Source organism: Lissotriton vulgaris, unplaced genomic scaffold (genome assembly GCF_964263255.1).
Source record: "Lissotriton vulgaris unplaced genomic scaffold, aLisVul1.2 SCAFFOLD_423, whole genome shotgun sequence".
Lineage (NCBI taxonomy): Eukaryota > Metazoa > Chordata > Amphibia > Caudata > Salamandridae > Lissotriton > Lissotriton vulgaris.
Window position 1 is genome coordinate 36,186 of NW_028247221.1, and position 22,546 is coordinate 58,731.

Sequence of the window (22,546 nt, forward strand, 5' to 3'; positions counted from 1 at the left end):
TCCCTTACAAGGCTGCTAGAGCCCTGCGCTCTGACCACAGATTTTTGTTACAAGTGGCCAGAGTGAAAAGAGCCCAGACGGGTGGTAGAAGATTCTCGGTGAACGCAGCCAAGTTATGGAATGCGCTGCCTTTGAATCTACGGATAGAGACTGGTACTATTCGGTTCCGAAAGCTACTCAAGACCTACTTGTTTCCCGCTTAATGCTGTCTTCTTAGCTCCACACCCTTGAGTCCTGAACGAGCGCTGGGATGCCCGAGGGTAACCGCCTGCTATACAAGATTCCAAATAATAATAATAATAATAAATATTTGACTTTAAAATACCCTGGGTCTGATGTGACATGCAAGTTTATCAAATCCATACATCGGGATTAATTCATAATTTCCTTAGAGTGCCAAATGGAGGTAGATTTTATAAAATTTCAAGGGGTTTCAATAAATGTCCTATTTTTAAATACTTAATTTGGTGTTTTATATTGTGTCACTGTCTCATTTCCTTTGAGGAATTGAGGATTTGACGGTACTCAATTTTCTGAGAGAAAAAAGTTTAACTAATGCCTCTTCCATAATTTGACAATGCAATTTCTCATCTTTTGATTGGAATTAAAACCACAGCTGTTACAGTTTCAGTACAAAAGCATCAGTCAGGACCAATTTCGGTTTTTAGTTCAGATAGTGATATTGTCTCTTTGTAATTGTTCTATAAGAACGTCGTCAACAAACAGTACACATTTCCATGTGCTTTGCGAGGAATAGCAGCTTGGAACATAGATAACTCGTGTAATACTAAAGGCAAGCCCAATCTTTTTTATCATGTCAACACATGCCACCTTAACATATTTAGCAAATCTCAAAGTATCTGTCCTAAATGTTGAGGTTTCTGCAATACCCTTCCAGTCTTACAGTAATGTTCAAGGTATGCTTTCTGCTGAAAGCAAATACATTAAATATTCTAAATTACGGAGATACTCGGGTTGGATGATAAAGATGATTGGATCTTCTTCTGTGCAAGCTCGGCTCGTAATGCTCGTAAATCTGATGCCGCCTGCCTTCTCATCTGTAAATAAACACATCCAAATATTAGTACTGGAGTCCACTCTTCAACCCGAACAGCACACATTTTGTCAACGTGGTCCTTTTTGTCTGGCACGTACATGTATTGTTGATAGTGGTGTTTTTAGAAGCATCATAAATATTACATGTATACAATCACAGTTCACATTATGTGCTCATTTTACACACCTGTAATGCTTGTTATTTTGACAGTTTGTCTGTATTTATCTTCCAGCTGTGAAGGTCTCCAATCCCCCATGAACGTCTAAATACCCATGCGATTGTCATACTGAACTATTGGCAACTACACCCCCATTTATAACATGCACATCCAAAACGAACGAATGGAAATAACCATCTTTTACATGGGTTTCCCCCCAGATTTTTTCCATCTGTAGCTGAACATGTTATTGTTACTCATAGGACTCTGTGCACTTACATCAAAGTACTTGTGCTCTCCCCTCTAAACCTGATAAAATGATCAAATACCTAATTGGCACATGTAATATATTTGTAAGTAGAACATGTACCCAGGGCCTGTAAATTAAAAGCTACTAGTGGACTACATCACTCACTGTTTCAGCTGCTAAAGGACCACCGTGAAACATGTCTACAGGTCTGAAATTGCATCCTTGGTGGGCAGTTTACAACTGCCATGCAACCTTGCAAAAGAAACCTTTTGCCAGCTTGAACCTTCCTTTTTAATACTTATAAGTCACCCTTATGGTAGGCCCTAAATTCTCTTAGCGCAGAGTGCAGGGTGTTTGACGTGTTAATTATGTATATTATGTTTTATGTGTCCTAACAGTGAAAAACCTCAAAAGTCGTTTTTCACTGTAGCAAGGCTAGCTCTCCCATAGGGAAACACACGGTCACATTATAACAACTTCAGGAGCAGCTAGAACCATGATTCAAATATGCATTTTAATAATAATTTAAAATCCAACTTAATGATCAGGTCAGATTTTCTATTACTATTTTGAAAATGACACTTTTAAAAAGTTGAAATTTTTCTGGCAATCTATAACCCTTTTGTTAGGAATATCCAGGAGTTTTCCCCGCCCACAGACTGCCACAGGGCATAAAAGATGCCTCCACAGTACCTCTTTCAGACTACTACTGGACCTGTAATAGCGATGGTTCAGCACTCAAAATGTAACAGTTATAAAAGCATTTGTATTTCAACATGTATCTTTGGCCTTTGCACAGCATAAGTATTCTTATACACTGAATATCATGCATATAACACACGTGGACATCGGTGGTTCTTCAAAATGTTATTGCATAACAAAGAACAAGGATTTTGTCATCCAGTAAAAAGTATCAATGTTGGAGTATATATGCTCCATGATGAGAGGTATGTGTGACATCTGCTTTATTCTGAAGCTCCAGAAAGCGGAATATGTCTGAAGGTAGAAACTTGAACAGGCGAAGGCCCGAAGATTTTCTAGCCAGTGAGGGACCTTTTCTAACAGTGAAATGCTAATTTCTTTCGTTCTGACCTATTCCGCCAAAAGTCCACCATGGCCTTGTCCAGCAGCTATCCAACAACATGGAACCCTCTTTGGCACTTACCCTGTTGCCTCCCCCCCCTGAGGATTTTTTACTTCCATTCCAGAGACTAAGTCGGATTAACGTGGTTGGCGCTTACCACTTTTTGGCACTAACTGGAGCCTTAAACTTTAAAAATTCATTAACTCAAGTTCTTCCTATTGGATTTTTGTAGTTTTTTGTGTCATTTTATTTACTAAAATATTCTCTATTTTATTTTTCTAAATTGGTTTGGGATTGTGCTTGTGTTATCTTTCCATGCTATTACTGTTTGAGCGCTGCTGAAGTAATTTAGATATTGCCTCTAAGTTAAGCCTGACTGCTTTGTGCCAGGCTACCAGAGGACCAAGCACAGGTTTAATTAGTGATGGTAGTGTTTCCCAGTGATAAGGATTGTGAATATTCTTTAAAGTGGTTACGCAACCCTTTCATCAAATAATCCAATTTCTTAACATGCATCAATGAAGAAAGAGAGTTATAGCATCACAATTATGCTGCTAAATTAAATTTCAACTGCACAATGTGTTTTCCATATTTTTCTTACATTTTTATTTTTCCAATTTTGTTTTACTTTTGTTGTGGTCTGGGGTATATGGACCACAGCCACAGCTACTCTGCTGAAATTGCATGCAGTTTGTCTGACGGTCAAATCAATGCCACAGTAGAACTGCCTAATGCCTGACAGAGCATCAGTCTGATATTGGTAAATGCTAAAATATTCATAACAGTAACCATACATTTCATCCTGCCTATTTAGTTTGGGTCAATTATAGAACTGTGACACAATACTTTTCCCCACAATTCAAAATGGCATGCCCTGCAACTTAGAAAGCTTTACTTAGCCTTATTGGCTTGGAAGTATGAATATAAATTGAACCTTAATTAAGCCTGGGCGGGAAAGTTCGCTCCGTTCATGGAGTTTGCTGAGATTTCGCGCTCGCGAACATTAAGTTGGCGAGCACGAGTGAGGAAAATCCAATGCTAAACCACCTCCCAGTGAGATTTCTCAACTCGGAGTTGGGGATGGTCACGACAGCTCTTGTTGAGAAACCATCCGTTCGGGTTGAGGAAGCTGCCGCTTGAGTATAAAATATACTCGAGCAGCAGAAAAAAGCTGCGCCCTCTGGTGCTGCAGATGGTGTCGTTCTCTCTGAATTTCTAGCGTGAAACAAAAACCTGTCGATAAAAATCATCGCAAGCAGCGCAACCTAAAACATTACACTGTTTGCGGAACCCAGCGCAGCAGATTTTTTGGGTCACTACGCGGAGCTCCGCGAACTCCCCTCAGTTCTAACCTTAATATAAACCTCAGGAATCGCAGCAGCAGATCTTATCCATGTATATCCTGCAGGTAATGTATCTAAAAAAGATAAACTTTAAAGCTACCCGTTTAGTACTTATGAGAAGTAGACGGGTAAAGTGAATTAATAAGGTAATTATTCATATCACTGGAAAAGGTCTCATTGCTCAATTACTGAGCCTAAAATCTAAAACACCAGAGCTTCATAACCTACACACAAGAGCCAGGCATGAGTAAGTGATTGATCCAGCCTTACTAAATAGCTCTATATTCACCTTGCTCTTTTAGTAATCATGTTTCACAAAGAGTGAGAACCCAAATATACCCTTGAGGGCTTGGGTAATTAAATGAAAAGGTAGGGGGGGCCTTCAAGGGATTTGATTTAGAGTAAAAGTTTGTGGTTAAGTTGACTCTGAGGTTAAAATTAAATAACCCAATGTATGAATCGTGTAATTAAATACATTCAATAAATTCATAAAACACATAAAAACATATAAACATATAAACAACAGAACACAAAGGTGTATCAAAAAAGAACTTTATCCAAAATTCATTAAGTCAGCAAAAAATTAAAGAAGCAGGTAAGGAAATGCTGGTATGAAGAGCTTGATAGCAAATAATCAATAATGCAGCAAAACCAAGAAAAAACATCTATCTCAACCAAGGAAGTGAATAAAACACTGTGGAGATAAGATGAAAGTCGACGTTTCGGTCTCTCTACAACAGAATTATCGAGACCATCTTCAGGACTGTTGTCATTCAAACACTGCTATATAATGTGCTGAGATCAAAATATGGAACCACACGGTTGGTCTTGCGGCAAAAGTCACGCTTGGGAAGCCTGGAAAGGAGTCCTATGTGAGAGAGCGCAGTTATCCCACAGAAGGAGGTGTCTCAAATGCCTAGCTTAGTTAGTCTGGAAATGAATGGCTCAAACCTTGATGGAGCTTATACAATCTCTTAATAACGTGGCTTGGTAGAATAAGGACCGTAGGTTAACACACGGTATTTAGGTCAATAAATGCGAAATCTTAGGGGTTGGAACTGTGGTCCAAACGAGGGTAGATAGCGCACTTGTCAGCTTCACTTCAATTTTAACTTTAAACAAGAAAAGTCGGGTCGAAATCAATCAGACTGCATACACGGTGAGGGAAAAACCGAGTAGCGTGAATGCAGTTATCCTCGCTATTTGAGGATTTGTTTGGAACGCGAGATAGGACTAAGCGCGCGCGTCATAGAGAGTCCGAATGCGGCGCCCATTTTTTCGGACTCTCTATGACGCGCGCGCTTAGTCCTATCTCGCGTTCCAAACAAATCCTCAAATAGCGAGGATAACTGCATTCACGCTACTCGGTTTTTCCCTCACCGTGTATGCAGTCTGATTGATTTCGACCCGACTTTTCTTGTTTAAAGTTAAAATTGAAGTGAAGCTGACAAGTGCGCTATCTACCCTCGTTTGGACCACAGTTCCAACCCCTAAGATTTCGCATTTATTGACCTAAATACCGTGTGTTAACCTACGGTCCTTATTCTACCAAGCCACGTTATTAAGAGATTGTATAAGCTCCATCAAGGTTTGAGCCATTCATTTCCAGACTAACTAAGCTAGGCATTTGAGACACCTCCTTCTGTGGGATAACTGCGCTCTCTCACATAGGACTCCTTTCCAGGCTTCCCAAGCGTGACTTTTGCCGCAAGACCAACCGTGTGGTTCCATATTTTGATCTCAGCACATTATATAGCAGTGTTTGAATGACAACAGTCCTGAAGATGGTCTCGATAATTCTGTTGTAGAGAGACCGAAACGTCGACTTTCATCTTATCTCCACAGTGTTTTATTCACTTCCTTGGTTGAGATAGATGTTTTTTCTTGGTTTTGCTGCATTATTGATTATTTGCTATCAAGCTCTTCATACCAGCATTTCCTTACCTGCTTCTTTAATTTTTTGCTGACTTAATGAATTTTGGATAAAGTTCTTTTTTGATACACCTTTGTGTTCTGTTGTTTATATGTTTATATGTTTTTATGTGTTTTATGAATTTATTGAATGTATTTAATTACACGATTCATACATTGGGTTATTTAATTTTAACCTCAGAGTCAACTTAACCACAAACTTTTACTCTAAATCAAATCCCTTGAAGGCCCCCCCTACCTTTTCTTTTAGTAATCAGGCTGCTCCAGACCCATTTATGTCTCAGCTTTTTTGGACATTCTAACGGAGTGTTAGTAAAAGGTACAGAAATGCTTTTAAAATAGACTCGTCTAAAGTGGCCGATTTGGAAGAGATGTTAGGGCACAATAGTAATAAGGCTATTCTCAGTCATGTAGGATTCAAATGCAGACAATTCTGTGATATTTTATCACTAAGTACTCTCCCAAAACAGGGACTACATCATACTTTCGTGAAATGAGAGAATAGAGAAGAATTTCAGGATTGATTTAGAACTGCCAGCCAGTGGCATGCCTGTTCTCGTTTTAAAAATCCATGCTTGGCCCATAGGCATTTAAAGAAAAAAGCTAAAATAAACTTTGCATGCCTGCCAGTGGAATAATATGTGTTTCTACACTTATCGTACTGTTTGTTCTTTAAGAAAGGCTTCCAAGAATTGGGAGGGACAGTTTCATGACCGGTTCCACAATTAATTTGGACCAAACGTGTTGGTGACAACTGCTTGTGATCTAGGGAAATTTGCCTCTAAAAATATTGAAGTTCTTGAAGACTAAAAAGGTCATGAATCTAACGAGGTTGCTGATAATTTCTCAGCCTTCTAGATCAATGGAGTCAGAAGAACATCTGTAATAGATGTAGAGGCACATCTTGCCTTAGGGGAATGGGGACCCCGAGACAAATTTTTTTTAAAGTTATTCAGACAGTCCATTTTCCATGGAGAAAGTAATTTTCGACAACTTAAGGTTGGTTTTGAGGACACAAACATCATTAATGATAATTTTAAGAGACCCTAAATTTAGTTTGCACCTTCATCCTATTTACATCTTACCCGTATGTTGAGAGTTTGTGGCTCAAACGACCCACATATTTTCTGGGTAGAATTACTGGTTACTCAACCGAGGCTCCCAAAGGTCAGACAATGGGCTTGTTGTGTGAACTCTGCAAAATCTTCTGTTTAGGCAATGTGGGAGCTCAGTAAGAGCTTGCATCAACACTGTGGTGTCTCTACCCTATACAGTCTAAAATGTACTGATAGAGTTTTAATAACTTATATAGACAGATCTTTTTATATTACTCAATTAAGACAATTTATTAGACTTATGGCTTGCAGTTGGCTGACCTAAGAAAGGGACTCCTACAGTAGAGAGCCTATCAGCTCATAGCTTGCGGTGTCTGTTTGAATGCACAACCCAAAGCCTTTTAGCAATTAAATCAGAATCACTTTATTGCACTGTTACTCATATACTCAGCATTGCATGGTGTGCGGCTCATTACATGATATATTATGCTAGGATGTCAAGTACCAGGAAACAGCAACAGTGCTACGTTCCTCATCAGAAGGCAAACTGATCATCCCAGAATGAAGACTAACATGACTTGGGAAGGAAAATCCTGAAAATGGCTCCAGGAAAACAATGAAACGACCTTCTCATATAAATCAGGTCGCTCTATGTCTTCACATTATTCAAAAACTCCCTGAAACAGCTGCCAGTCACAAGACCATAATTACACATTGTCTTCTTTAGAAAGCCGAATAACTCTAACTAGATATCCTGCATCATTTCTTACACTCTTGTATCCATGAGATCTCTATTGCATGACCATGCGTTAGCTCCAACTTCCCACTACAAAATGTCTTTTGGTAGATCAAGATCTTGTACTCCTCCGAGAATGGAAAGCGGGGATGGACATGTATATTTCAGTCGAAAGGGTCACTTATAAGGCGAGGGGGTGCCCAAAGAAATTCCACAGGGTGTGGAGAAAATATTATGGCTTTGATGTTGTAGTGGGAGATGATTAATTGGATCCCAGAGGAATGTTCCTCTCAGGCTCAATGACAGGTAAAGGGCCCCTTGCATCTAAGGGAAAGAGAAGCCCTGCGGAATTACAATAAAATTATGTGGGCTTTTTAATGTCAATCTCTCAAAAGCCCCGCCGTGGCTATAAAGATGTACAGTCTGATGTATGGATTGCTAATGTATGACACTGCATGACTGTAACCGATCTTGTTATGGTTTGTTTTTCTTTTGTTTGCAAAAATGTAATACATTTTTTTTTAAAGATTCTCTTGTATTCACCTCTCTACTCTGCATATCCAAATGCCGCTTTAATTCTCTATCTGAATTCCCCACTTACCTCCTCTGCCCACGTACTCCCCTCTTTTACACAGATCACGAATCTGATAGGTTTTCCTATTTATCCATGCTCTCCTCTTCTTTAAACCGACTGCTGCTATGATACTTGTATTGTTTACTGTTGTCAATTTTCAACTTGCTGTCATACAAAACTGATCTGCCTGTCCGATCTATGTGCTGCATCTGGAACTGCACACCTGGCATTTGCGGCACATTTAAAATGTTAGTAAATGAAGTGTTATACACTCTTTCAGTAAAGGTATCGGTCATTTAATGCAACGATTTTGCAAAGATTTATTTTTTAGTCACTAAGCAGTGTTGTTTCTGCCTTTAAATAGGTGAAGGTACATTCTGAAAATTGACACTTGGTGTTTGTGAAAATAAGACAAATAGGGCGGGGCAGTGTTGGGGGGCACTTAAGGAATCAACCACATGACGTGAAGATTGTGCGTCCTCCTCAGAGTACCAAACATTGCCAACCCTTCAGTCTGGAAAGAAATCATTTCAATTTGAACCTTCTACTAACCTTCAGGAGGCTACTTAAGACATGGCTATTTGAGCAGTAGCAGCACCTAAAGCGCCTTGAGACCCTCACGGGTAAGTAGTGCGCTTTACAAATTCTCTGATTGATTGATTGAGTTGAAGCTTGGAGCATCTAGTTGTTGTAATACATGCAAGAAATGTAGTTATGTGCTTCCTTCTACATTATGACACATTCATATTCTCTGAAATATCCAATACAGATAGACGCCACACTCCTTTCACTCATTACTTCTCTCGCTCATTTGATGAGACATTATATCTGTGCTACTTAACCCTCCTAAAAAACTCTTCTCACTTGCTCACTTTCAGCAGGCCTCAGCCATATGAGACATTAATGTCCAGAAAAAAGGCAGGTCTAATCAAGCAGATGTAAAGTTCCTTTATGTTCATGGCCTGTTCCTTTATGTTTATGTCCTGTTGCCTTTTTAGCAATACGGAATAACTGGATCAAACTTAAAAGTTAATGTAAAGTACAGGCATATATAAATAAAGTCTTCCACAAGGGGAGAAGATGCAGTGTAGTGCCTAAGCTGCTGACATTGGAGCTTGTGGAAGTGGTTTCTCATCCTTGCTTTCAAACATGAATGAAAATCATCTGATTCTGGGCATATCACTTAGGGCATCATTTAGAGTTTGTTAAAGTGAGAGCCCCTCCATATACCTTCTACTCTGCAAAAGGTGTGCCCTCCCCACTCTTTTAGGGCTGGGGAAGTACCATGGGTACCCCATTAAAGCCTCAGCACAGGCCAGTAGAGCCAAATCTTCCTCTGCCATTGTAACCCTCTTGACCTTGCGGCCCATCACACACTGGCCACCGTGCCATGACAAGAACTGCCCCAACACCGGCATATGCCAATATCTTTATGGGAGAATATGATGAACGGTACATTTTTTCATGCGAAACTTGGCAACAGAACATCAAAATGCTGGTAAGATTTATAGATGACATTTTCATCGTATGGAAAGGCACAGAGCAACAATTACAAGGGGCACTAACCATATTGAACACACAAGACGATCGTATTCAATTGACGTGGGAAATCTCCAAACAGAAAGTCACCTTCTTGGATGTGGAAGTGACACAAGGACCAGATGGTTTTACAACAGACATATACCGGAAACCCACAGACCGAAACAATATGTTACATCATTCAAGTTTTCATCAAATATCACTGAAAGATCACCTTCCATTTTCCCAAATGGCCAGAGTGAAACGCATCACCTCGGATCCTCGAAAAGCAGAATTAAGGATAAAGGAAGTGGGGGAACGATTCAAAGATAGAGGATATCCACATAAGACAATAGAGAAGGCTGAGGAACGCATAAAAATGAAAACTAGAGAAGAACTACTAATCTCAATGGTGAAAACAGACAAACAAAGAATTGTAGCGGTATCGAGATTCTCTACCTCAAGCACACGGTTCAAAAGAATCATAGTTCTCTCACAATTCACTCACATTTCCCACTCACGTCTACACTACAAGGCCCCTTACCCACGCTGCACTTTACAGCTTGGGAATAAAAGATCTCCAAGAAAGAGACCCTCATAGGGTGCCCGTCTGACAAGAAGCATGCCCTATGATGAAGCATGACACCCAGCCGGATGTGTGAGGGTCCTAATTCCCAAAGTGGGAGACACATTGTCTCCACCCCTGGGAAAATTTGCAATACCAACCAGGCCTCTATCTCTACTTTTCCTCAAGTAACTGAATACTGAGATTGATAGTGTGATTACTCTGGGGAGTGTATGCTGGACCTACAAGCGCCCCTAATCTCTCCCTTTTTTTTATATATGTTGACAGTCACCCAGCCTTTTTAGGGAGAGGTGACTGTCATTAGATTCACTGCCAGGGTCCACCTTAAGAGGCATGGTGGTCCAGCAAAAAGAAATCAAACAATGATACTAACGTACATGAAGGAAACTCGATGGTCATCTGGGTCAATATATTTTTTTGTTTTATGGAGCAAACTTGTGCTTTGGAAGTTGTTTTTTCTTGGAAGAAAAGCTTCTGCATAGAGGGCACCACAGACATAGTGGACACTTATCAAAAGAACAGTGCCTTCAATGCATCTGCTGCCCTGGTGCAGAGACCGAGATCCCCACCTGCCTTGTGGAGATATTCAATTTTGACAGGTGGTCCTCCTTCACATTAGTGGAAACCGAAGCCTCCTCTGACCCAGCAGGCTTACCATTAGGGTCTAATTGACCCTGTTTTTCTCCCTGTCTCTAAAATTTCAAACAATATGTGGATTGTAATGTTTTTGACCATTTCCAATGTATAGATCCACAATTGAATTACATGATCTTATATCTTCTTCCAGTCACCCTACTGTGTCCCCATTAATGTGCCTCACTCTTTTGATACCTGGCTAGGTTAGATAGCAGGTGGGCGGGGGAAAAGAGGCAACCAAGCCTTTGATGAGAAAACTAAATCTCCCAAATGCGGAGCCACTGCGGCTGACATAGTGTTCTGACCGGGTTTTTTGTTCTATTTCTGAGTAATGGTGACTTTAGCCTACTATCATTCTAATAGAGGGATTAGAGCCTTAGATTTGGCCTATTTGCAAGATGAATCCATTGATCTTGACATAATTTCCTATTCTTTTCTCTATTTTAGGGCCTATAAGCTTATGTTAGTGGATAGATTCCTTAGTATTGGTATTATATCATCCTTTTGTAAGGTTATTAGTATATTTCTGATAGAGTTATTCATCTTTCTGCTTACTTCGGGCCTTGTAGGCCTCGAACGGGAGAGACTCCATCTTTCTTTCAGCCTCGGCTGCTTGAGATGCTTGTAGGTCAAATGTGATGTTTTAGTTATAAGGTGTTGTTCGCTTGGAGAGAACCGGCTTGAGCTGGCCCTTATCGAATGACTGTATTTTTCTTCGTGTTGAAGACGCAACATCAGGCCATCCGGCTGAGAACGTGTCCTTGGCACGGGGTGGTACAAGAATTTGGTGGGCGGCAGGTTACTGGCTGGAAATTTCCATGCATGAAGAGGGTTCTATATTAGCGAAAGTACAGAGAGGAGGAGCAGTCATTGAGTCAGTTAGTAGACGGCAGCTAGTCGTTAGCATTATGCAGTTAATCAACTTGGAGCAGACAGTCGCCATTTTGAAGTCTGAATAGACCGAAGGCTGATGATCTCTCAGAAAGATTGAATTTACTTTAATTGGAGCAATTGGTGAGCTTTGATACTGAGATCAGAGCATGCAGAGTGAAGAAGTTAGTGGAGCGGACGAATACTAGAGCGGCAGAAACTGAATTATAAGATCGAAGTTGGAAGGTGAAGATGGTCCGTGACAGAGAGGAGAGCGGAGTAGTGCAGAACGACGAGAGTGAATCAGACGAAACAGAGAACAAGAGAGAGGTTCCAGTGACTTGGAAGGGAGCAGAGGAGACAGAGCATAGCGGTGCAGACGTGTGTCCGTGATTGCAGGGGTGATCCTAAGATGAGCCAAGGCACAGACGAGAGGGGAACCCAGATGACAACTGAGTCCAGACTTCGTACTCATAAGGTGACGTCGACCCTTTCTTATTAGCGCGCACATACATATCTTATTTCTTTCCTTTGCTTTTCAGGCTATATGTTATATTGCAGTGTTATATCGTTATTATAATGTGCTATTGTGTAATAAAAGGACCCCAGTTCTTAGTGAACCACTGTGCAGGTGTTGTTTTTCATGATAAGACTAACCTTTCTTCTAGCCAGATGCTGTTATGTGGACTGATGTGTTTCCCGTCCGGGTAAGTGGTAACTGATCAAGGGAGCAAGGAGCGCCTAAATCAGAGAATAACCTTTGCATGTTGTAATTTGGCCATTCTTGTGTGAGAGGATTGAACTGCCTATCTGCCACATAAAGGATAATATTGTGTATGAGACATACCCAGTAGATATTCGATATATAGAGAAATTTCCCAACAGAGAGAGAGAGAGGGAGTTGAAGGTATCAATAGGACAGTGATCGCCGTTGTGTAGCGGCGTTAGTGAGAGCACCGGAGGGATATGGTGTGTATCGTCACACGATTGTGGCGGCAGCGCGAGCACCGGGAGGATACGGTGTTTAACGCCACCTGATTGTGGCAGTAGTGAGAGCATCGGGAGGAAACGATGTGTATACCCGCAGGATTGCGGCTTGCGTGAGCACTGATTGAGGTCGGTGTGTAATGGTAAGTGATCAGAACTGCCCCTTCACTATGAGGAGGAGGGTAGCATAGTCTGGGCCTGAGTTGCCGCGAGACTATAAGGTATGAGTGTGGTGTAGAATTTGGAATTCTATAGCCATTAGTGATTGTTTCTAGTAATCCCTATAGATTTAGGGGTGTTGTTAATAGTATAAGCTTGTATATTGCTAATTCCACATCCCCAGAGAAGGTATCTAGGTACCGAGGTAAGTAGGTCCTGAGGAGAGATGGTGGTTACGTTTCGGCCGGGTTGGTGGTGTCTTGGTGAGGTGATCCTATCTGGTCCGAAAATCCGGTCGTTACATCTGGCGTCACGAACCGCTTACGTAAGCCTGGTAGCGCGGTTTTGTTTTTATCTTGTTGGTTTGCGCTCGGCGCGTGCGGAGTACATTCTGTATATTATTTGTTTATAGTTGTACATATCTTATTGTTTTTGGCACAATGTCAAAATCTACTTTTAAATTGCCCGTTGAAATTCCAGGATGGGAATCAACGCCGTACGAGGCATTGGCTCATATGTGGGCTGATTGTACTGGTTTGAGTGAGAATTGGAGTTCTTGTTAGGAAGCGGCGGATCCGGCTCATGTGATTGCTTGCTTGCAGAAGGCATCGATTGTGAAGGGTGAGGAGCTTCCTTTATTAGGACGCAGAAGTTGGATTGGATTGTATGCGTACAGGATTGTACATGAGAAATTTCTGAAAGTGCAACGTCAATGTACTGATCTTGAAGAAAAGTTTGTTGAAGTGCAAAATGCTCACACTCTTTTGAGATGTCAAAACAAATTGCTTGCCGACAAACTGGAAACTTATCAAACTATTGCTGAAAGAGCTGCTGTTCGTATTTCTAAATACAAATATAAGAATCGTCGTGGTCGAGATTCGCAAACGAAAAGTGCGTCTGGTAGTGGCGAAAGCCGGACTGGACTGGAACCCTGATGAGTGCGACAGTAATATCTGGGACTCGAATGATTCTGGCTCCTCGGCTGAGGAGTCTGACAGACGCGAGTGTTCTCGCAATGGACGTGACTGTAAAATTAATACTTCTGACAAATGTGATGATTCCGGCGAGCGTGGTCGGTATTATAAATCTGACGACCTTTCTCGATTTGACTATATCTCTAAATCTGTTGATCGAGTTCCTTGTGATCCTCGTACTGAGGTTTCGGCGCATCCGTTTTTTCGACGAAAGTTACAGCAGGTCCTGGTAATCCAAATGGTATTCCTTTGGATAACTTAGAAGACTTTACACAACAAGAAGTTAGTGATATTTTGGAACGATTTCGACAACGGCCCGGTGAGGCTTTGCTTATGTGGATGGTGCGCCTCTTTGAATTGGGTGCTGCTGGCATCATGTTGGATATGGGAGATCGTTGAAGTTTTGTTCTTTGAGTTCTGATTCTACTGTACAGGATCACTTCCGAAACTATAATGGCAATGGTCAAATTAGTTTGCTTCAATTAGCGACTGATGGCTGTAATCACAAGTACCCTACTGAATCTGACTGGCCTCTGAATGACCAGCTATGGTATACTTTGCGAGATGCGGCACAAAGACTGAAAGAGGAGGTGATGAAGACTGCGATTTTTCGGAGTACATCTGACAGATTATTGGATGGTTTGTTGACGTCTTCTGTGCGGAACCGCATTATCCGTTCTTCCCCTGTTGCATATAAACAAGTTATGATGACATTGTTGATCAATCAAACTGGTAACCCTTTGTCTTTAGTGCTTGAATCTGTACGGCAGCTTGGTGAATTGGGCGAATGGCTTAAACATGAAAGACCATCCAGACCTGAGGGTCGTACTGGTGGGAATTATCAGTTTACTAGACGCGATATGTTTCTTGCCCTGTTGGATGATGGCGTGAAGAGAGAAGAGATTGATGGTGAACCTAATAATCGTTTGTGGGCTATGTTTCGCAAACGTGGTTTGGACAGAAAGGAGGGTGCTAGACGTGTACGAAAGAATGACTGTGATCGTGAATATTCTGACAGTGGGGATGACAGACGTCGTGATGATTCAGATCGGCGTGATAGACGACGGAATGAGAGAGATGTGTCCCCTCGCCGTGAGAGAGAGCGGGGGAGAGAGGGAAAGAGAGAGAGGGGGAGAGATGAGCGTGTTGAAAACAGATACAGGGATGAAAGGGATCAGTCCCCCGAAATAAGGAGAAGAGAGGAACAACACAGGTTTACTGAATGTAATTCACAATACAATGTAGATGACAAAAACCCGTTTCGTGACGGGAAAGGGTACGAACAAGAAGTTACATTGTCTAAAAAATTTGAGAGTCTTTACCCTGATCAGTCTTGGTTGTCAGAACGCAATAAAAATGACTAGGAAATAGGTCAAGCTCCAGTACGCAGTTGGGCTCACAAAGACAATAGACCCTATGTAGATATTGAAATTTTTTGGAGACATCGTAACATACGGAGGGCCCGAGCATTGGTAGATACAGGAGCGGAGGCCACTTTAATTTATGGAAACCCAAAGAAATTCAAAGGACAATTTTTCACAATTACTGGTTTAGGTGGAAAGGAAACCCCTGCAGTACAAACAAATGTTGAAATGAAAATAGGTAGAATTCCCCGAAAAGAATACTCTGTTTTGGTTGTACCACTCTTAGAATACATAACTGGAATTGATATCTTAAAAGGTATGACTCTATATTTAGATGATGGATGTTATCAATTTGGAAATAGAAGTTATATATCATCCAGACCTGTACGAGTTGGCCGTTTGAGAATGCCTCCTATAAAAATTCCCCAGGCTACAAAAGTTATTTCCCAAAAATAGTATCGTATTCCAAGTGGGCCTGAAGAAATTAGTGCTACTATTCAGGGCCTAGTGAATGCAGGAGTTAAAAAATCCGGTTACTTCTGCTTGGAATAATCCAGTTTGGCCGGTACGTAAAAGTGACAATTCTTGGCGCATGACTGTTAATTACCGCGAATTGAATAAACATACACCCCCTTTGACTGTTGCAGTACCGGACATTATTACCTTAATTGAAAGAATTCAAAAACACCCAGGAATGTGGTATGCTTCTATTGACATTGCCAATGCTTTCTTTTCAATTCCAATTGCCCCTGAGTGTCAGGAACAGTTCAGTTTTACATGGAATGGACGTCAAATTACATTCAGAAGTCTTCCCCAAGGCTATGTACACAGTCCTACAATCTGTCACCGGCTGGTGGTGGAACATTTAGCTGAAATACCCATAAATCCACAGATACAGATGTGTCATAATATTGATGACATTTTGATTCAAGGTGAAACACAGGATCAAGTTCAGACTCAGTTAGACCAGGTTATCAATCATTTGCGAGATAAAGGTTGGGAGATTAATCCGGACAAATTACAAGGTCCGGCACAAAGTGTAAAATTTTTGGGCATTAATTGGCATAAAGGAAACAGAGAAGTAATTCCACAAGTAAAACAGAAAATTATCGATTTTGCAGTTCCCCGGAACAGAAAAGAAGCCCAGAGATTCATTGGTTTATTTGGTTTTTGGCATCAACATATTCCACATTTGAGTCAGATATTAGCCCCTCTGTACAGAGTCACTCGTAAAAAGAATGCGTTTGAATGGAATAAACCGCAGCAAGATGCGTTTGATTTGGCGAAAGAAGCGATCCAGTATGCTTTGGATCTGTGGCCTGTACGTGATGGTGATGTGGATCTGAATGTGTCTGTGCAAGGTCCTTACGCGAATTGGAGTTTGTGGCAAAAACAAGGCAGAAATAAAGTACCGCAAGGTTTCTGGACTAAAAAGTTACCCGACGCTGGTGAGTGTTACACACCCTTTGAAAAACAGTTACTTGCATGTTATTGGGCTCTGGTGGATACCGAGCAATTGACTTTGGGACATGATGTGATTTTGAGACCTGAAATTTCTATTATGCAATGGGTTCTGAGTTCGCCGAAAACTCATCGAATTGGACATGCTCAAGAGGCGAGTGTGATTAAGTGGAAATGGTACATACAAGACAGAGCACGTGTGGGACCGAAAGGTGTTGCGACGTTACATGAGCAAGTGGCGCTGGCGCCATCGAAAGAGACCAAGAGTGATTGCTCCGTACCTATAGTACAGGAATCCCCTGTTAAGTGGGGTAAGCCATTTAATGATTTGTCCGCGGAGGACAGAAACCATGTGTGGTTTACGGATGGTTCAGCGAGGTACATAAGAGAGAAGAGGCATTGGAAGACAGTGTCCTATAATCCTGTCACACAAAAATTGCTGAGTACAACTGGTGAAGGAAAAAGTAGTCAATTTGCTGAATTGTATGCTGTTTACCAAGTTTTAAAACTGGAACTGCCTGGTACGTGTCACATTTTTACTGACTCCTGGTCCACTGCTAATGGATTGGCAGTCTGGTTACCCACATGGTATGCTTGCAATTGGGAATTACATTCTAAAGAACTTTGGGGTAAAGAATTATGGCAAGAAATTTGGGAATTGCTTCCGCAAAGTACAGTTACCATCTTTCATGTGGATGCCCATACACCAATAGACTCCCTTGACAAATTCTTTCACAATATTGCAGATGAGAAATCTAAAATTGCTGAGGCAGTGGTGGACATGCAGAATTCTGATTTGGCGGGATTGGCGAAATGGGCCCATCAGAAAGCAGGACATTTTGGAGAAAGAGCCACTAGCAGGTGGGCTGCTGACCGAGGAATTTATATTCCTCTAAATTTAATTAAAGATACTATAATGCATTGTCCTGTCTGTCAACATTTTAGACAACGAAAAGTACCCCAAATTGTTAGAGGACAATTATATCGAGGTAAATTACCCGCCCAAATTTGGCAGATTGATTATATCGGTCCACTTCCCATGAGTAAAAATTGTCAATACATATGCACCATTGTAGACACTTATAGTGGTCTTTTAGTGGCCTTTCCCTGTAAACGAACTACTCAAGTAAATACCATCAAAACATTGGAATTAATTATGCTGTATTATGGTGTCCCATTTCAAATACAATCTGACAATGCATCCCATTTTAAAGGAAGATTGGTACAGGAATTTTGTGTGGAAAACAACATTGAATGGGTGTTTCACATACCGTACTACCTTGTGGAGAGAATGAATGGTTTGCTAAAAGATCAATTGCGTAAATTATCTGATGACAAATCTAAGAATTGGAGAGATCCTTTGTTACATGCACTGTTGATTTTGAATAATCGCCCCTATTTAAATGCTGACTCCCCATTAATGCGTTTATTTCCTCCAGCTGTTGATGCTAGACCAAACACAGTTAAGAACATTGTAATGTATTGGGAAATTTCCCCTGGAGCCCTAGCTCCATGCAGAGCAACCCCAGGTTCCGCAGGCTTAGACATGCATGCCATGAATGACATTGCTTTAAAAGGAAGAGATCGATCTGCCATTGAAACTGGCATTGGTGTCAGAATACCGACAGGAAGTTTTGGAATAATTGCCCCGAGATCGGGCCTGGCCTTAAAAGGCATCCAAGTGCTTGGAGGTGTAATTGACAGTGATTATCAGGGAGAGATTAAGGTACTCTTGCTGAATAGCAGTGATTTTGATTTACCAATTCATAAGACAGACCGAGTTGCTCAATTGCTAATCATGCCTGTTTTCAGTGGCGAGATTCAGAAAGGCACCGCCCCAACTCTATTAACTGTTCGAGGACAAAAAGGTTTTGGCTCCACCGATAATCCAGGAGCGAGAGTATGGCTGCAGTTGCCTAAAAATCCCCCTGAGAAAGCTGAAATTATTGCAACCGGTCATGATAATACGGTACTTGTCATGAGACCAGGGAAAGATAGCTGGGAAGCAATCCCAGCTGATAAATGTTACTTACGAGAATGAATAATGCCTGTATTTGATTTTATTTTCAGATCATTTTCTGGACTGCTGTTGTAGGATGTGCCGGCGCTGGACTCCTTTTGGCCTGCTACGCCGGGAGAGGAAAGAACCCCCGACTCTTGGGTTGATTTACTAACCAGGAGACATCGTTCCTTTGCTGCGTGGGATTCATCATCTAACTTTTGGACAACCCTAGCACGGAGAGTGACAAACTCCCCACATTTCTTTTTGACACTGATGCGTTCGGTAACGGACATATTAGCGACCTGTTTGGTTGCCGTTCCAGCTTCCTTGGAGACCCTTGCCCATATTTTCAATATATCAAATGCCCGTCCTAACATTATTCTAGGTGACTTTGCAACCCATGAGTACTGTCCTTTATGTACGGTGCTGTCTGACCCAGTACCACCAATTCATTCCCAGATAACTACATATAATATCACATAGGGTGATCTATGTTTCTTCCTCACATGTGATCCAAGTGCCATAACTGAAGGTGTTCGTCTAAAATTGAAAGGTGCCACTTTATTTACAGATCACGAAAAAACGTTATGTTCTCAAAGACTACCCAAATTCTGTACTTCAGTCAAGAATAATATGACCTGCAAAAGTCTTGTAGTCACCCCTAGCCACTATTGTACAATGTTATTACTTTCTGGATGGCTTTTCTCTTGTGGCAATACATCTTGGCCCTATATTCCTGCAAATATTACTGGAGGACCCTGTGCTATTACTAGATTAAGCTTGCTAATGTTTTCTTCACATCCTAATGCGAATTCCCGAATAGCCCATGATGCTGTGATATTGGACGACAATTGTCACTCTTCACTACATTTATTTTCTGAATCTGAATATCTTAGTTTGGCTTTCTCTATTGTAGGTGTTCCTGCCTTGTCAGTGTATAATGCTAAATCTATTGGAAAAATGGCCTGCTGGATGGTTAAATCCATCAATCACACTTCCATGGTTCTATCTGACTTGCTATTAGATGCCCAAGGTGAGCGTAGGGCAATTCTACAAAATAGAGTTGCTATAGATTACCTTTTACTCAAACATGGTCATGACTGTTCTGACTTTGAGGGCCTTTGCTGTTTCAATCTATCAGACCACACTAGGTCGATTCAAGTTCACATTGACAAACTCCACGATTTGACCAAAGAAGTTAGAAAACACATAGACCAAGGTTGGTTTGACTGGCTTTTTAGTTGGTTACCAGATTTACATTCTTTACGTCAAATATTAGGGGGTACCCTACTTGCTATTTGTATCTTAGTTGCTATTTGTTGTTGCATTCAGTGTATTCCTTCTTTAATTCAAACTTGCAGATTGCGAACTAGATCCAGATCTGTCAGCTTTGTTTCATATTATTCTTAAACAGACGTTAGTTCCATTTAGCGAATATTAGTAGCCTAAAGTCAAGAGTGAAATGTTCTGACCGGGTTTTTTGTTCTATTTTTGAGTGATGGTGACTTTAGCCTACTAATAGAGGGATTAGAGCCTTAGATTTGGCCTATTTACAAGATAAATCCATTGATCTTGACATAATTTCCTATTCTTTTCTCTATTTTAGGGCCTATAAGCTTATGTTAGGGGATAGATTCCTTAGTATTGGTATTATATCGTCCTTTTGTAAAGTTATTAGTATATTTCTGATAGAGTTATTCATCTTTCAGCTTACTTCGGGCCTTGTAGGCCTCGAACGGGAGAGACTCCATCTTTCTTTCTGCCTCGGCTGCTTGAGATGCTTGTAGGTCAAATGTGATGTTTTAGTTATAAGGTGTTGTTCGCTTGGAGAAAACCGGCTTGAGCTGGCCCTTATCGAATGACTGTATTTTTCTTCGTGTCGAAGACGCAACATCAGGCCGGCCGGCTGAGAACGTGTCCTTGGCATGGGGTGGTACAAGAATTTGGTGGGCGGCAGGTTACTGGCTGGAAATTTCCATGCATGAAGAGGGTTATATATTAGCGAAAGTACAGAGAGGAGGAGCAGTCATTCAGTCAGTTAGTAGACGGCAGCTAGTCGTTAGCATTTTGCAGTTAATCAACTTGGAGCAGACAGTCGCCATTTTGAAGTCTGAAAAGACCGAAGGCTGATGATCTCTCAGAAAGATTGAAGTTACTTTAATTGGAGCAGTTGGTGAGCTTTAATACTGAGATCAGAGCATGCAGAGTGAAGAAGTTAGTGGAGCGGACGAATACTAGAGCGGCAGAAACTGAATTATAAGATCGAAGTTGGAAGGTGAAGATGGTCTGTGACAGAGAGGAGAGCGGAGTAGTGCAGAACGACGAGAGTGAAACAGACGAAACAGAGAACAAGAGAGAGGTTCCAGTGACTTGGAAGGGAGCAGAGGAGACAGAGCATAGCGGTGCAGACGTGTGTCCGTGATTGCAGGGGTGATCCTAAGATGAGCCAAGGCACAGACGAGAGGGGAACCCAGATGACAACTGAGTCCAGACTTCGTACTCATAAGGTGACGTCGACCCTTTCTTATTAGCGCGCACATACATATCTTATTTCTTTCCTTTGCTTTTCAGGCTATATGTTATATTGCAGTGTTATATCGTTATTTTAATTTGCTATTGTGTAATAAAGGGACCCCAGTTCTTAGTGAACCACTGTGCAGGTGTTGTTTTTCACGATAAGACTAACCTTTCTTCTAGCCAGATGCTGTTATGTGGATGGATGTGTTTCCCGTCCGGGTAAGTGGTAACTGATCAAGGGAGCAAGGAGCGCCTAAATCAGAGAATAACCTTTGCATGTTGTAATTTGGCCATTCTTGTGTGAGAGGATTGAACTGCCTATCTGCCACATAAAGGATATTATTGTGTATGAGACATCCCCAGTAGATATTAGATATATAGAGAAACTTCCCAACAGAGAGAGAGAGAGTTGAAGGTATCAATAGGACAGTGATCGCCGTTGTGTTGCGGCGTTAGTGAAAGCACCGGAGGGATACGGTGTGTATCGTCACACGATTGTGGCAGCAGCGCGAGCACCGGGAGGATACGGTGTTTAACGCCACCTGATTGTGGCAGTAGTGAGAGCATCGGGAGGAAACGATGTGTATACCCGCAGGATTGGGGCTTGCGTGAGCACTGATTGAGGTCAGTGTGTAATGGTAAGTGATCAGAACTGCCCCCTTCACTATGAGGAGGAGGGTAGCATAGTCTGGGCCTGAATTGCCGTGAGACTATAAGGTATGAGTGTGGTGTAGAATTTGGAATTCCATAGCCATTAGTGATTGTTTCTAGTAATCCTTATGGATTTAGGGATGTTGTTATTAGTATAAGTTTATTGCAATTCCCCATCCCCAGAGAAGGTATCTAGGTACCGAGGTAAGTAGGTCCTGAGGAGGGAGGTGGTTACGTTTCGGCCGGGTTGTTGGTGTCTTGGTGAGCTGATCCTATCTGGTCCGAAAATCCGGTTGTTACACATAGTACACATGTTCACTACTTGCCTGTCGATCTGGGCATTCTGGGAGGATATTAGCCACGTTTGTGGAGACAGACTGGGTCTAAAATTAAGATTCACTATACAGGAGATAATGATGGGTTTTAAGATCGATCCTAGCCCTGCAAGGCTCACCATAGCCAGGGCTTGGATATCCTCCAAACCCAGTAGCTCGGTAGAATGGTGGATCATGTTGGTTGAAATCTGTGAAAGGAAAAGAGCTCTGGCAAAAACAGAGGTATACGTGTTAATTGGAAATGTCAAACTCTTTGGCATAAGGTACTTAAGGATTGATAATCTAAATATGATTTTCC

General features: G+C 41.5%; 1 protein-coding gene across 1 annotated transcript in view; it reads right to left on the reverse strand.

Moving 5' to 3' along the window:
• Positions 1-334: 334 nt before the first annotated feature.
• The window catches only part of LOC147665210 (spermatogenesis-associated protein 1-like), a 349,586-nt gene continuing 327,374 nt past the window's right edge, over positions 335-22,546 (reverse strand). Inside the window, exon 12 of the mRNA XM_086949670.1 lies at positions 335-1,058. Coding sequence (XP_086805796.1) covers positions 954-1,058 — 105 coding nt within the window. The 3' untranslated portion in view covers positions 335-953. The remainder of the gene's footprint in view (positions 1,059-22,546) is intronic.